At 37.0% G+C, this 16,965-nt stretch overlaps 1 protein-coding gene across 1 annotated transcript; it reads right to left on the bottom strand.

Moving 5' to 3' along the window:
• Nucleotides 1–1,484: 1,484 nt before the first annotated feature.
• LOC114536140 (angiotensin-converting enzyme-like) lies at nt 1,485–16,262 on the bottom strand. The gene is made up of 6 exons (XM_028557490.1): nt 15,863–16,262; nt 4,623–5,254; nt 3,379–3,602; nt 2,889–3,132; nt 2,468–2,590; nt 1,485–1,913 (listed from the first exon to the last, which is right to left on the bottom strand). The coding sequence occupies exons 1-6, from the start codon at nt 16,022–16,024 to the stop codon at nt 1,604–1,606; spliced, it is 1,695 nt and encodes a 564-aa protein (XP_028413291.1). The 5' UTR covers nt 16,025–16,262; the 3' UTR covers nt 1,485–1,603.
• Between the last annotated feature and the right edge of the window lie 703 nt (nt 16,263–16,965).

The following is a 16,965-nucleotide window of genomic DNA, read 5'->3' as shown; positions in this document are numbered from 1 at the left end:
TATTTGGCTGTAGCAGAGTTTAAAACTGAATGAAGATCAGCACCTTTTCCGTCCAGTCTAAGTGAAATAGTGACTGTTTATTTTAGATAGTATCATAGCAGAAGTTTAATATTTATAGCCTGAAAAACGTTTAATACAGCTCATTTGCTCTAAGTTCAGCTCCGAGGCAAAAATATTTACAACTAAATAACCAATTCCGTCGTTCTGGCATTACAACCTGTATGGTTGGTCATCGTGTTTACAAAAATCGTCCATTACCCATTACTGCTCATCCTTACAACTCTTTCTTAAATATAACAAGACGCCTGCTCAAGGCGTTCACTCCGCCTGCATGCCAACTGATGTACCTAATTCATCCGTGGACCGTGTAACCCAGGGCTTCTCGGTCAAAATGTTTTGGGTTACCTGTAGAAATGCCAACTTCTGTCGCCCAAAACGACGAAAAGGAAAAAAGACCATGGCATTTTAAGACTCCGCTGCGCATACGCAGGCGGAGTAATAACTTGCTTGGTAATATGGGAAAGACAAAGTTTAATGTTATCCAAAGTCAATTTTTTATAAGTAATACCATGGTTTTTAAGAATATAGTGATTAAATCTCCCGCAAACCGAGGACTGTTTGTGAAAGTCCCGAGGGAAAGCCAGAGGGCGAAGCCCGAAGGCGAAACGAAAAATGAGCCGACGAGGTTTGGCGAACGCACGAGACAGAAGGAACCTTTGTTTAAATGCAAACAATTTTAACTCTTTGTAGTTATAGTTGTACAGGATTTAGGAAAAAAATTTGGTTACAAAATGTTTCAAGACATGGCCTTGCACTGCGTGGTCGAAAAGCAGGAATTTGCCACAAAACCGTCGCGAAAAAATATTGTTATCAACAAACTACCGAGGGGAAATACTAGGAAATAGTGACGAGGTTTAGAAAGCTAGCATTTATTCGATTGATTCTATGAAATCTATCGCTACTGTGAAATATTTGTCGAAGAACATTATGCATTACATGCAAGATGGCTCTGGAGAAGGCTATGGAAGGGCATAATCTCTTTATCAAGTAATTCAACAGCAATTCTCAGAGCAATCATGAGCAATACTGTGTCGCACTACGTGGGCAGAAATGTAGTTACTGGGGGGCAAATGCATTCTCGGGGGGGGGCAACAAAATATTCTACAATTATAATACCAAGCAATTCAAATACCAAGCTATGCGTGAATGCTTTTTCATATAAGACGAAGTCCAAATTATTCAAATCAAACTCGCATGCAGGCTGTCCTCTTTTTATCTAAATGTCATACCTCACAAGGAGGTCACGTGGAGTGAAACCAGACGTCACATGTAGGACGTGAAAATTAATCAATCGTGTTATCGTTTCAGTCGACTTCTCTACTTCACTGAAAACGACCAAATGCAAACTAGGTTTTAAACCTCGTTAGTTAGACTATCGCAACTAATCGTAATTCTTGATTAGTTGGTAATTTTTCAGACAGATGTATGGTATGCTTGGTATGCATTCTATTCACCATATATATATATATATACAGTAAACTAGTTGGTACAAGCCTTCGTCCACTAAGTTATTAAACGGAATTATTCTTTGGTTTTTCCATTGTTACATCCAAGCCACTAAATGGAGTAAGCCGGTTAAGGTAAGCAAAAAACTCGGAAAGCAATTTTGTAGTGCACGCCCACTGTTTTCTTGTATGGTTGGCTCTGCGGTGGAAGTTTTGCATTCTTTGGCACCATCAGCAGGCTGCCCAGGCCAACCTATGTAATACTTCTTGCTACATCTCTCTTTCACCAGCCAGTCTTGGAGTGGTTGAAAATATTCTTTTATTGGGGCAACGGACATTTCTTTACTTCCTGTCATTTTCTCCAAGGCATGCGGCCATGGTTTACTTTTACCCATCGCCAGCATGGCTCTGAAATTAAATTAAAATACTGAGAATTTCAAAAAAGCATTACATCTTTCAGGAGACCGCAAACGAACGAACGACTATATACCTATAAATTGAATTTAATGAGCAGGACCCTACTATCTTATAGCGAGAGGAGAATTAAGATTTATCTCAAATTTCTGCTCGTCTTATCCAGTGAGTATGATCGAATTTAGGCAGTTTTTGATGTTTTACTAAAAAATGCAATAGGTTCAAACCCTCTGCCTCAATAAACACTTGGCATTTAGGGAGCATCGGGCATCATCTCTGCTGAAGAAAATATTCAGGAATATATAGCTATCCCCAATTTTCTACCAGGATTTCAACATATTTTTTTAAAATGAATGAGGGGGCGACCCTTTCTATATACACCCCGTTGATTAGCTACACTCTTGTTTAAATGTGCTTTTGTTGAATGTTTCGCGGTAAGTTACCGAAGCGGGGTTGAGCCGAAGTAGATGATCTAGGAAAATATTGATAATTAACATCAATATTCTTTATAATCTTAATAATCTCAATTATATGTATTATGAACTTACGCAATCTTTTCCCCTGCTTCCTTGGATTTATATATAGAGCACTTAAATAAAGGCCCTTTGAATTGAGCGGCATCGCACGCTGCCTTGTGAAATTGGAACTGTAAGATGGCGCTTACGAAATACCTATAAAAATGTCAAAAATAGTGGTCAGTATGTCGTTGTCTATACTATGAGAATGGCGTTATTACGACGATAACATCATGATCACAGAAGCAGACCTACTGTAGCAGAGTTTAAAACTGAATGAAGATAATCACCTTTACCTCGTTTTGTCAGTGTATGGCGACTATTGTTATGGGGTATGGTGCTATATATTCTCTTTTTTCTGGACTACTTTTAAGTAATCTCTCTCGTGTTGAACAATATTGTGGTATGTATAACCATGCAAGTTAAAAAACGTCTTTTCATCAAGCAAACTAACCTAATATATGGTACATCTTTAGGAATATGGAATTTAGCGCCAGGATCAAAGTCGTCTTCACTTCTTGGCACAGGAGGTTTAATACCTTGAAATTTTTTTCTCAGGTTCCACCATTTTACATTGTAAGACCTCTCGCTGATTTCACCACTGAAAACTTTCCATCGCCATTGGTCAATAAGATAACCGAATGGTAGAAACGCTATTTTTCGCAAAGCCATCTTCATCAAGACGTTAATATCAGACTCTGTGAAAAATAATACCGAAATTCACCTGAAATGGCAACAGAGGAAGAGGAAAACTACACTAAGATTAGGCGAGAATGGAAACTTATCAATCTCTTCTAGCTATTATGAGGATATATACAACTGGTTACTGAAGGTAAAAAAACTACAGAATAAGAATAAGAATAATGATAACAATAAAAATTATGGAATTTCATTCCGAATTTTAAATAGCCCTACTATATTTTATGAATGGGATTTTAACCTACCTTCGTCACTTGTATAGTTTTTCAACAAACCAAGTATTTCTAAGTGAGTGGTAGTGTCGACAGAGAGCGACATCAAGTCTCCAACGGCTTCATGAAATCCCGGGTTCACTCCTGTGCGATAGACTCCAGGTAAATCCCAGTACTGAAGAAAGTATTGTACATGGCCGAGTTCATGGTGAAGTGTTACCAAATGATTATGTGTTATTTCAACACATTGCTTGATTCTGTTTAAAGAAAATAATGACTTATAAATTAGCTGGAGCCTGGAGGGAATCAAATGGACAAGCTAGGTACATTCAATAGCCTTTTTACTTTCGCAATTTAAATCCCAGGAGCGTAAAAGATGCGCAAAATTGGAAATCACAGCCACAGGGTCATAAATTACAGATAAATGTGTCACAGACATACTATATACAATTTAAATACTCATTTTAACTGTTTTATTTGATGAAATTATAAACAGTACACAGGGTGACTCCGAGGAAAGGTGGACCGTTCCAAATTTATTATTAAAAACAAAAGCTGGACGTAAATAATGCCTTTCGGTTTTGAGGCGTGCCGACATATTTTGTCCCCAAACGGGTTTTAGGACCGACTTATGACTTATTTCACAAAAACTGGAGTGGTGTCGTGTTGTGTCGTGTCGGGTGCCCTGAAAATACCTAATGCCTGGTTTTCATTTAGTCGTGAGTGTCGTAAATATTTCTATGTGCAGTCACAATGCCGATTTGTACAGAAAAAAAAGACAAATTCACATCCGGATTATTTCTCATTGGTGAAAATGATCTGTTTGCGACAATTGCGATTAAATGGAAACAAGGGTTAAGGTTAAAAGGATCATTGTAGCTGTTAGCAGGACAAAGCAGTTGTTTTGAAAGGGCGCATAAATAATACTAACCAAAGCCTAAAAGTTAGTCATAGCCTAAAAGTTTTAGAACTAAAGCATGCTAAAAGCCTAAAAGTTTTCGATTATAATAACTTTCTGAAGCAAAATTGCCGAAATTTATTTCTCCATCATTAAACCTATACATTTTCCTTAGTATAATTGAGTGCACTTAATTCAAATAACATGATCAAATTCAAGCCAGGAACAGTTGATGAAAAATGAGTCCACTACAGGTCCTCCGGCAGGAATTGAACCTACGCTTTTGCGATGCCGGTGCAATGCATCGAGTGAAGTGGCAAAAATCATAATTTAAATTGAAAGCACACGAACATTCTAACCACAGAAATAATTCTAAAACCTGACATCCTTGTACAAATTGAAATCCCACGCTGATGCATGGCATACTACTTCGCGATCTTTCGGTTTCTGTAACATCGATTTTTCGTAAAAACTTTGAGGCAGTTCTTTTAATCCGAGAGACACAAAGAACGATTCAGCCAATCGCGTCAGGTTCTTAGGAGTGTTATACCGACTATCCAGTTTCAAATTCGACGTTACGTCCAGGTTGGATTTGTTTTCGTAAGGCATAACTATATCGAATATATTCACCCAGTTTTGCGCCCACATATTTCCCAACAAGTGGGCTTCAATATAATCTTTTTCGGAAACTTTGCCTGGATAAGCCTTTGCTAACTTGTACCGCACATAAGCATGGATTTCTATATAAAATGGCTTCAATTCTTTCCATAACTGCTCCACCAAAGTAGCAAAGTTGTCAACTTCGTAAGCCAAACGCCACGCTTCCCCACGGTCAGTGTAACCATTCTCTTTTGCACCTTTATTCGTTAAACCTATGTATTCCTTGTAAATCTGTCTCATTTTTCTTCCGGACTCATTGCGCCACCCCCACCAACTGTGGAGAAGTTCGTTATAGTCACGTGAATTTGCCATTAATCTAACCAAATGAGGCATAAGTGAGTTATTGCCGACCTATGAAAGGCAGTTCAAATTAGACAGTCAGTATAAGTCATATATACTACGTTTCAAGTTATTATATGCAAATACACATTTCTTACATTTCTCTTAAGGTGGCTCCCTACAGTTTTAAGAATATTGAAAACTAATGATTTAGATTGAAATTTTTGGCAGGAAATTTCTTGCTAAACGAAATGAAATTTTCCAGATATATTAACCAACATTCTAACAGTCGAAAATTGTCTTTGAGTATCACGTCATTACCGTTGTTATGGTAACAATGGCGATTCAATATGGCCGTCATTTTACCTATTCATGCATTTTACTCGAAAATGAGTTCGGTTACCCCAATTTTTTCTTTTATAAAAAGTTTTCTTACAAAAAAATGGGAAATTTGAGCAAGTTTGAAAAAATGCTATAGAGCCAAAAAAATTCTATAACGAAAAATCACGTTTTTTAATTTTTAATAATTTTGGCTCTATAGAATTTTTTTTAACTGGTTCAAATTTTCAATTTTTTTGTAAGAAAACTTTTTATAATATAAACTAGAAATACATGCATGCAGCAACCCCTCGCCATTTCAAGCGAAGCAAAATATTTCCTGAGCTAGCCAGTCCTAACCTTCAATATTATGAAATGTCCTAAATGTAAAGCCGATAGCTTATGTTTCAAATATTTCGGAAACAAACACAGTCGTAAAGACTAAAGGTGAAGTGAAATCACCCATTTTCCTGCTGCTTTCCGTTGCATTAAGTTATAGACTTTCACAGTTTAAGTGACTGTTAATACTTCATTATAGCTAAACCTTCAAAATATCAAAAAAGCCCAAGTAAAATATATAACTAAGCAGTGAACGTCGAATGTTGTTTTCTAGTCGATTATTAAATTCACGCAGTGATTGCAGTCGACTATATATAAACCTTTAAAGTGATATTTGTTATATTAAAACTCCGAATTACACTTTTAAGGACTCTTTTGGAAGTTAAAACGATGATGTAAAGCCTTAAATAGTCGGTCTCGTCTTCGCAAAACCGAGCAAAACGACATACTGTACCAAGGTCATAAAATGTATTCGTACAGCAAACACGAAATAAACCTCGAAATAAACAAAATACACACCTACCATTTCAAGGATTATAATCGAGTTGTTCCATTTCACCGCTAATTCCTCCAGTTCTGATAATATTTTAAACTCTTTCCAGTGTTTTATCTGTTATTTGATTCCACATTTCATATTTTGTTTTCGAAACATTTTTTAAAAAATAGTTTGCAAAATGACAGTTAAATTGCTGACGTTTTTCACTGAAACACAAACGTTTCGTCTTAGCCAATCAGGAAGTTGCTGATTACCAGTCTACACTCGTTCGTATTTCGCGCATGCGCACAAGTACCATGACCATTGAACGTCCATGACATTTGGGCAACTTTGGATTCCGCTATGTTCTCCCGGGTCCCGGGTGTAATTCCTAATCTCCGGGCGGAATTAGTACCCTCGCACGGTGCTCCGCACCGGCTCGGGGAAAATTGGGGTAACCGAACTTGTTTTCGAGTAAAAATGCGTGAATAGGTAAAATGTTGGCCATATTGAATCGCCATTGTTACCATAACAACGGTAATGACGTCATGCTTATGGTTAATTTCTGACTGTTAGAATATTAGTTAATATATCTGGGAAAGTTCTTTTCCTTAGCAAGATATCTCGGGCTAAAATTTTAAATCAAAACCACAAGTTTACAATATTTTAAAAAATTGTAGGGAGCCACCTTAATGTAATGTAAATGTTTGCAGTTGCCCTTGAGAGTGTAAGAATAGGTAATTAATGCATGACAAGGTAATTTCATTTGTTGAATTTTGTTTATAAGTGATCAATCATCAAACAAAGTGAACATTTACGGAAAGCAATACATACAACTCAGAGAATGAACTGTGGAATGTGAAATATGCTGCAATTAATATTAAACGTTATCAAAAATCTCACACGTTCAGTTAACAAAAGGCCACTTTCTGTTGCGCAAAAGAATGGTTGATACATAAAACACTGAAGTAAATATATCCGTAATGGAGCGAATTATTAGTGTGAAACTTCTAGTGTTTACTGTTTTGTATGGCTTCTAATTGCTAAATGAAATAGTATACTATTACGATGTTGATTTTCTTATTCTCTAGGCTGCGATTTTTCCTTTGATAGCATGAAAAGAAACTTTAGAAAGGACGTAACTGCATTTTTGAAATTATTGGGAAAGCAGAAAAACAATAATATAGCTTTAAACGTAGTTTAGTATAATTTTTCCTTAATAAGTTATATCTAAGACCATATCACATCACACATGGACTTGCTGGAGCTGGATCGGCCTGGATGTTCCGCAGATGGTAAGCTTGCCCAAACAGTGTTGATCCCAGTGTTGATCCATAGGCAGCCCAGAAATATTTTCGTTCTCGAGTAGAACACAGTCAGCTTAATAAAACAGCATTTGCATCCAAATGTGTATATGGGCGGTTTAAAAGGTAATAAATTGTAGATATATCGCAAGATTTGTAGGTATAACTCTTTATTATAGGTGGGATTTGAGTACATTAATTTTCATTACCACACAAACATCCAAAGTTCAGAGGACTGTGTATCATGTCATTTAGTGTCGTTAAAGCAAAATTTTACACATGAATCAAATTCTTTTAATTAGTCGTTTCATTCTTCAAATTTTAGGTTGCATTTCTGAACAATTTGCTGCGAATCAGACAGTTGTTTGACATGTAGTGATCATGAAAATATACCACAAAGTGTGCCACATTTTGTTGGGGGCCACATTTTTTACCCCTGTACATATAAGGCTTTAAAACAGTTTTCAAATTTCTCAATAGGAATCCCAATAAATATTTTTGAAATAATAAAAGTTAGTCAGCTGCGTTGGTCGAAAAATAAACAAACGAGATTCGAGAATCAAGAAATAATTGACATTTTTCTGAAATGTGTTTTATTGGAATAATTACTTTGTATTTAAATATAAATATTTAGTTTCGCGTTTCAATCTTCTTTGCAGTCGCCTTAAAATTTTAACATTTTCAAAAAATATTTATAGCCACAAACTTTGTCTTGTTCTTGTTTAATGCTTTAACGCTTGTTTAATGCTTGTTCTAACTTTAAAGATATGCTTGCAAGCTAAGGGAGTCCCATTCTTTTTAAAAATGAGTAGCTTTATTTGAAAGCTGATGAAACAACTGGATATCCAGTCGAAGAAGAAAATTAAAATGTTCCATTTCCAGTATCTGTGGCTGTGGTTCAGTAATCTATTAAGATAAACTGCTTTTCGACGAAGTTGAATGAATAGGGAGTTAAATTGTCTGCATAAAATCGCAGATCACCTTTTAAATTCTTATGCTCTGTTGATTTTCGCGCTAAAGTCATCAGGTAGTGGTGGTCCTCAAGAAACTTAGGACAGAAAAGAACTCATGGAAGAATTGCACTAGACTTGTATATTTCGAGCAAAGAGATTTGGTTTTGCTAAAGGAACATTTTAGACGATTGTTTGTAATTTTAGGTTGTTATCCTTATATCAAGAGACCCACTGTTCCTTCACAGGTAACCAGTTTATTTCTATGTATTCTTTAACACTCTTGCTGGTGTCATTCAATGCTTTCAGGTGACATTCATATGACGCTGGAGATTTTGAATATGCCAACTGCGTTAAGATTTCCAAGCAACGAAATCTTTCCGCCGATGATATGTCCATTTTTTCGCATGTCACTTCCCTGCGAAATGATCTGAGGGTATGGAACAAGCATATATTCAGATACGCACTTGAAAAACATTTCGCAAATGCATCCCGTTCTGTAAAGTCTTTATCTGACATAATAACTTGTGTTTCCTCCCTACTTTTTATTCATTTCTGAGACACTTTGACAAGCGCCTCAATCACGTCTTTCGTTTCCTCAGCAAGTATAAACATCCCTGAGATTTCACTTAAGCAATCACCATCAACACACAGTAAAAGGTACACGGGTGATCGTAGATCCAGTAACTTGTACGTTGCATCTACGAGAAGCAATTCTGGAAACTTGCTATATATATTACGCATGTAGCTATCTTGGTAAAAACATCCCCAAACGTGCACTGTACCCCAGGTGTAGTGGCGTATGAGTTCTACGAGTGTTTTGTTCTCGGTAAAATACCCCCTATATACCATATAATAATATTCTGTCTGAATTCTTTCAAAAATTTACGATCTCTCGATCTCTAAGTCTCACTAACCCGTGTCTATTTACAGTTTAACGTGTGTCTTGTTTGAATCTTTTATTATTGACTTTCAAGGTGTCTTGTCTATTCGGAATTTGCTTTTTACTATCCACATTGTGTTTATATGTAGTTTAATTAGTTTTTCGAAGTTGCTTGTAACAAGAAAGTAAAGTTGCGCTATAACAATTCGTAAAAATTATGTGTTATTATAATTATTCGTGTGTATTTGTGTTTTGTTTACGTTTTCGTCTGGAGTCGTTCGCTTTTTCGTCAAGTCGCACCTAATTTCGTGATTTTTTGTAATATTTGTAATATTCCTATATAGATCGTGTGTATTCCCGCGCGCCCGCTGCTGTGCCCGGTGACGGGAATTGTCTTTTTCATTCGCTGTCAATTGCTATCAAAGGGTGACTTTTCGATGGCAACAGAATTACGAGTTCGTACGTGCATTGAGATGGTGTCCGAGAAAAGTACCCACATTAAGAAGCTCAAGGATACCAGGATCAGTTATGTGTCACCTGATTACGAAGAGGCAATGAGAGATTGTGCATTCAACGGCCGATATTCATCCGCTTGGGCTATGGTCAGGACAATTCCTATTTTAAATACCGCATTAACCCCAGCGAAGTCTTCGTCCACTGTTCCAATTGTGGTGATGTGGAGCAGTGTATCAAAGCCATCGCCTGGCACCTGGTTTCCAAACCATTTTGTTTCGTTGCTTATGTCGGACTCTGAGAAATTAAAAAAAGCGGAATTGTGCCAGCCGACATAACATATGCGAAGGTCACTAGTGCTCAGCTTAAGACATCTACACCAACAAAACAGGTTTGTTTTAATTCAGTCATAGTGTAATATAGTCAATATAATCGATTACATTAACATGATTAATGCCTATTCATGCAGTTGTCCAGATGAAATGAATAACATTAAGAAATCAATGTTAGTATATTAGAGTATGATAGAGTATGTAGGCAACTACCCAGAACAAAATCTACCGCACGGGAACAGTAAAAAATCTGTTGGCGATTATGTCGGCACTTCATGTTCAGTTAAAAGAAATTTGGCAGACATGACAGCAAGAAATAAAAGGGCCTCGTGAAATATTCGAGGAAATTGCACTTGATAGTTCAAGTTCTGCACCGAGAGATTTGAAACAGGTAAAGAATACCGGGAAAAAAGAGAATTGAAAAAGGTCATGTTTACAGGAATAACGTCGCTGACGAGGTACAGGCGTTGTTAACTGACATTCATAGCCACCCTATTATCCAAGAAATCGTGCAAACCAAAGGGAAACCCACATGCGTTGTACTTTATTTAGAAGACAATTTGAACGATATTAAACAGTTTTGTTCGTCGAATGCCAGGAATCCAAGTGTTCTTGGGATAGATAGGACATTTTAATCTAATTGGTGCATGTTTCGCGACAAGCACGTGTATACCAGCACAATAATTAAAAAAAGGGACGAATGACTCCCCAATTATGCTTGCGGCAATTTATTTGCATTGGTACGGCTCATACGAAACTTACCACAGATATTTTGTCTATCTTCAAAGTAAATTAGGAATGGACATTGATGGGACTCAATTGCGACTTGTCATTGGGTCCGACGAAGAGGCGGCACTGACAAAAGATATAAAGCAGTGTTTCCCATCTTCGATTCAATTATACTCTGCACAAGACATTTGCAGGAAAACGTCCGCCGTTACTTATCCCATAAAGTTGAAGCAAACGACAAGACGAAAAACAAGATCATGAAAGAAATTTTTGGAAAAAACAGCCTAACCACGTGCGATGATGTTAAAAACTTTTAATTAAAATATTTAGAACTTTTGGACAAGTATTCAACACGTGCTCTTACATTCAAAGGATATTTTGAGAAAATCTGCGAAAAAATTCAGACGGGAATCATGGAACCAAGAGTATCTCATAGATGGATTCCTTTTGATTAGAAAAACAATTTGTGTGAGGCAATAAACCATGTCATCAAACTATCTGCCAACTGGAAAACCATGAAATTGCCTGACTTGGTTGACAGACTGCATAAAATTGTTATGTTGCAAGAGGCAAATTGCAGAAGAACATTGCATGGCCAAGGTAACTACGAGTTAACACCCTGGATGGTCAAACTACAGGTTCAGCATGTACAATGGACGCAAAAAAAAAACAGAAGAAGAGAAAGAAAAAATATTTAAAATATTTCAAAAAGGTCTACCAGCAAAGAAAAACATGATATCATCGCAATGGACAAGCACCTCTGAGAATTGAAAATAGCTCTTAATCCTTCATTTAAAATGCTAAAAGTAATTTTAGCCGAACTATGGTGCAAACTTGAACAATATTAATATTCTTGCATATTTAAGTGGTTGCGTTTTTTTTTAGACACCCTGTATATACACTATATAGCTCTAATACTCCTTTAACTATAACTATATGAAATAACTAGGTTACCTACAGATAGTGAATGCTGCCTTTATTGCATCTTGTATATCTGTAAACACGCGCTTGAGCAAGCCTAGTCATGATCATGCAGGATTGAATTGTAGAAAGAAGTACTTAATTGGGTAATCGCCAAATCGGGTTGGATAACAGCCTTGGAGAATGAAGTATTCACTGTTCACCGTTTATGAGGAATTTTATGTATACATTGTTCTCTTTGTTTGGGCCTAAGTTTTTGCTGAATAGATTTCATGAACGAAGATGAAGCATGTGCAAGTTCGCCAGCTGTTTTATTTTGAATGCACGTGATCATAATAGTAACACGGTTGTTGTGTTACTGAAATCTAGTTATTTAAAAAAGATAACGTAGTTGTAAACTCTTCACATGGGACTTGAAAACTTGGCTAATTGTTTGAGATTGTCTAACGTTTCGCTAGGAGTTGTAAATGTACAACATCAATTAGGCCCGTTTCAGACGACGAACTTTCCATGTGCCGAACCTACTGATGCAAATTAGCTAAATTCATTGTTTCGCAGATTATTAATCGAGACTGCAGTTAAGCAAACATGATCATGTGCGGTTGATCGCAAATATATCTCTGAATAACAACGTGCTCATGCCTTTCGCAGAGCCAGCAGAGGCTAGGCGATCTAAAGAACAATTACTTGATGATGCCATTTTTGTTTTAACAGAATTTTTGATATCATTCTGTTCTACTCTCTCAAGTTGGTATTATTAAGCACGGTTCCTGTCAGTAAAAGATAATTTTTTGTAAAATCTTTTGTAAACTGCAACTGACCAGATAAAACAAACATTTTGAAGTCAATTCACGATATCAAAATATATAGAACACTTCAAAAACACAGTGTCAGTGAAAAAAGCAAGAGGCATGTATAAAAATACACACCAAAAAACGAGGCATGTAAAATACACACCAAATAAGTTTATAAAACAAACCAGCAGCATATATATCAATACACATGCAGGAATATGAAAAATGCTGAAATATTTTAATTAAATATAAAACAAGTGTATTTGAAGCTATATGTAAGTCCAAAGTCTAAATTCGGCAGGTGAAATGGGAGGTGAATCAATGTCAATGCTATATAGTGGACTTAGTGGTTCAAAGTCTAAGAGTTCAAGTCCAAAGGGCAAAGATCAACACACACGCAAATATATAAATTAAATAGAAATTATCATTTATCAATAATGATGAACATTAATAAATATAAGTTGATTGAGTGCTCTGTTTTTCAAATATATAACGCTATCCATAAAAAGCCAACACGCGTTATCCTAAATTCGGCAAGTCAAATCGAAGCTGTATATTATAATTAATCCTGTACAAATGTCAATGGTATTATTGGTATATACTGTATGTATCCGAGGGGCAAAGAACGGCACACACACAAAGACTGAATAGAAAATATCAATTATCATTCACCAATAACAATAAATATCGATAAATTTGAGTTGACTGAGTGCCCTGTCTTTCAAATATTTAATGCTTTGCATATAAAGAAGCCAACACTGGCAACAGGTGTTATAAAATTCAAAGTTCCGGGGCAAAGAGCACGCACAAATATGTAAATTTAATAGCGAATAATTATGAATGGCAATGCGCATAAATGTCAATAAATATAAGCTAACTGTCTTTCAAATATACAACGCTTTGTTGTTTGAATGTTCTTTGTTAAGGCCAAACCACCAAAAGCGCAGCAAATACAGCGAGTGAAATCGGAAGTGGTAAAATATCTATACATCTATAAAATTTTACAAAAAATTATCTTTTACTGACAGCAACTTACCGTGCCTAATACCAACTTGAGGAGAGTAGAACATACCCCTACTAACCGAATTTGAGGTCCGTACTAAAAAAATATCAGACCGAGGTCTTGACAGTACGGACTGAGCGATAGCGAGGTCCGTACATAAAAGACCGAGGTCTGATATTTTTCCAGTACGGACCGAACGTATTCGGTTAATAAGGGATTTATTATATGGCATACAGTTTACTATTTATTTATACAATGCGCTGCAGCATTTTAGCCGGCTCTTTCGCCAGCAAGTCGCGAAGCAAGCACTGAAGTGGCTTCCAAAACTTTGTTTTTTACTCGTTAAATAAGAATGATACAGTAATATAAACAAAAATCAAAGATGAAATATAATATCCACATGTACCAAATAATGCACTTCTTTGTCAACTCTCCGTCGATATTTTTCGTGTCAAAAATAAAAGTGCAAGCTTGTTTTTGTTCAGAAATATGAGAGTTGGACCGTTGGGGGATTCCAGACCGGCAAAGAACCAATCAGCGCACGCCCTTTAGTCACAAGACCGCGTGCCATATAATAAAGAATGATATCAAAAACTCTGTTAAAACAAAAATTGCATCATCAAGTAATTGTTCTTTATATCGCCTAGCCTTAGCCTGCAACGCAGACTATATATAATATACCCCAATATATAGTCTGCGTTGCAGGCTAGCCTAGCCTCTGCTTGCTGGCTCTGCGAAAGGCATGAGCACGTTGTTATTCAGAGATATGTTTGCGATCAACGGCACATGATCATGTTTGCTTACCTGCAGTCTCGATTAATGATCTGCGAATGTAATAATCAGCGATGAAATGAGGGTAAAAAAGCTAAGAAACTGGCCATCACAAAATTCTTTAACTGCTCATCAGAATGCCCAATGGGAGGCAAGCACATGGGAGGAAACAATATAATATATAAACTTGATTCACAGATAGCATTTGCGGCATGAATAACATGATATTTTATACATGTACAGTCTGGCGTGGTTTGGTGTGTGCATTTTTGTATAATCCACAATTCCTGTACATTTTTATGTATATTTAAGGCTGTTAAAAACATCTCAAATATCATGTTTCACATAGCTTCCTGCGTGGGCGGCATTTCAGCAGTGTTCGTTGCTGGGGCTGGTTGAAAATCACTTTTAACATTGTTTTTGTTGAAAAAAAGAGTCAAAAATCCTCAAAAGTGATCACACATAGATTTATTCACCCTTGCGTACTCCGAGCGCTCTCAGCTGCTCCCGGGCACTCTCGGGCGCTCCCGGGCGGTATTTAGTGGGACCGGTTAATTACATTATTTTAGCCGCAGACGCAGTGAGACATTCAAAGTTGTTTTTGATCAATCTATATATTAGGGCTATTTATACGAGCGAAAATAAATCGCGGCGGGCCTAAATAAACCGCGGCTAATTTAAGTCGCGGCGACCAAATCCTAAATTAAACATTTGAGTTCAGCATCAATTTACATTGCAAAAACTGTCTTGGCGGCCGGGACTTGTGACAGCGAATTTGAGTCGTTTATACGAGTGTTTGCATGCGACCAATTTGGAATAATATAAACGCGCTATTCACGACTTATTTAAGCCGCGGCTTATTTTCTCTCAAAATAAACGGCTTATTTTCGCTCGAATAAACAGCCCTATTGAACGCAAAAATGTTCATTACTTAATACTTTGATGTAAGTCAGCCGTTTGGAGAGGCCTATGTAAAAAATTTTCTTCCGATTTCTATCAACATATGGGTGAAATATTAAAAATGCAGCGCTCCCCCACATCCCATAACCCCCCCCCCCGGAAATCTGTGATAGACAGAACAGACACAAATCGAGATTTGGACTATATATACGTCCAGGGAAGCCGAGGTACGTCAAGAATAGTGTGCTGCGGTGCTGATGCTGTTCATTTATAATGTTATGCGTTGTGAATATTTCAAAAATAAATTATGGTTATACCATACCCGTAAAGGCTACGTTCAGCTTATAAAATTCCAGACTGCCAGGCAATTAGCATTTTGAATACACTTCCCGGTCATGTAGACACAGGGTACATATTCAAAGCTCAATTACTCGATATTATGACAAGTTAACAGTGACTACCTTGACCAGCCAAGCTGGCAAGTGTTTTGTTTTAGAGTTGCACTTACTTTTGCTGTGCTATAAATGGTGTTCATTTCAGCTGCTAGTGCCTCCTTTTGTTTGAGTTCGGTCGCGTTCTTTAATTGAGTAGAAAATGTGATAAGCTTTAACTGGCGTGCCGTATCCTCTTCCAGTTGACTGATATTAAACTGCGATGCTTTTTTACGCATAGAGGTCTCAAATGCTGCAAATTCTAAACTTGTGTTGATCGTAACTTCCCGATTGTGCTTCGTTATGTTGGTTGCCTCGTTCCACAAAGCTGTGAACCTTTTGTTATTCCATTGCAGTATTGAAGCGTTGTAATACTCGAGGAAAGCCTCGGCTTTTGTCTGCTCAGCTTGATTAATAGCTGCTCCGGCTCCAGAATTGTAAAGAACCGAAAGATATAAGGTAATAGTTACCACCAAGCTTGTCACTTTTTTTTGCTTTGTTGCGTATTAATCACACAGTGCCTGGCAGCTGTCTTCCATCTGAGTGGCGGCATTGCGGAAATTGATTTCTGTATAAATATTTAAATATTATATGTCTTTATTACTTGTCGGGTTATCAGCTTTGTGATAGGCCAATCATTGCGTTCGACGAAGGAGAACGCTTCCTAGCCGTGTCATATCGAGATTTGCCATGTCAGATTTGCCTCGTTCTGATGTGTCGTCATAGTAACTGGAGACCATGTGCTCGCTCTATTTTGACATTTTTACTCATTTTGCGGGTAACCTTTTGAATCACATACGCTGTGAGCCTGTGACGTTTAATGTTAACATTTTTGTTAATGATCGTTAACCGAAATCAACACATTCCGAACGCAAATCACTAATCTGTGATTACTGCTAGTATGAATTTGATTATTTTACTACACTTAGCCACCGGCACCGATTTCCTCCAAGCCGAATTTCCGTCAATGCCAGCTTGTTACTGCATGGGCATGAATTTGGTAATTACGAAAAGACTCTAATTACGAAACATCCTACACGAGTTTGGGATATTTTGGGGTAAAATTTGCCCTAGCCAGTTTATTCAAAATATTCGCTAGCAAACATCGAGATATACTATTGCTTGAGTCAGGATTCAAGGCAGGACTCGAGCCAGGACTCGAGTCAAGGACTCGAGTCAA

This window comes from Dendronephthya gigantea, unplaced genomic scaffold, assembly GCF_004324835.1.
Source record: "Dendronephthya gigantea isolate DGI-Jeju-01 unplaced genomic scaffold, DenGig_1.0 000131F, whole genome shotgun sequence".
NCBI classification, from domain to species: Eukaryota; Metazoa; Cnidaria; class Anthozoa; order Malacalcyonacea; family Nephtheidae; genus Dendronephthya; species Dendronephthya gigantea.
This window is presented reverse-complemented; position numbering and strand designations above follow the sequence as displayed.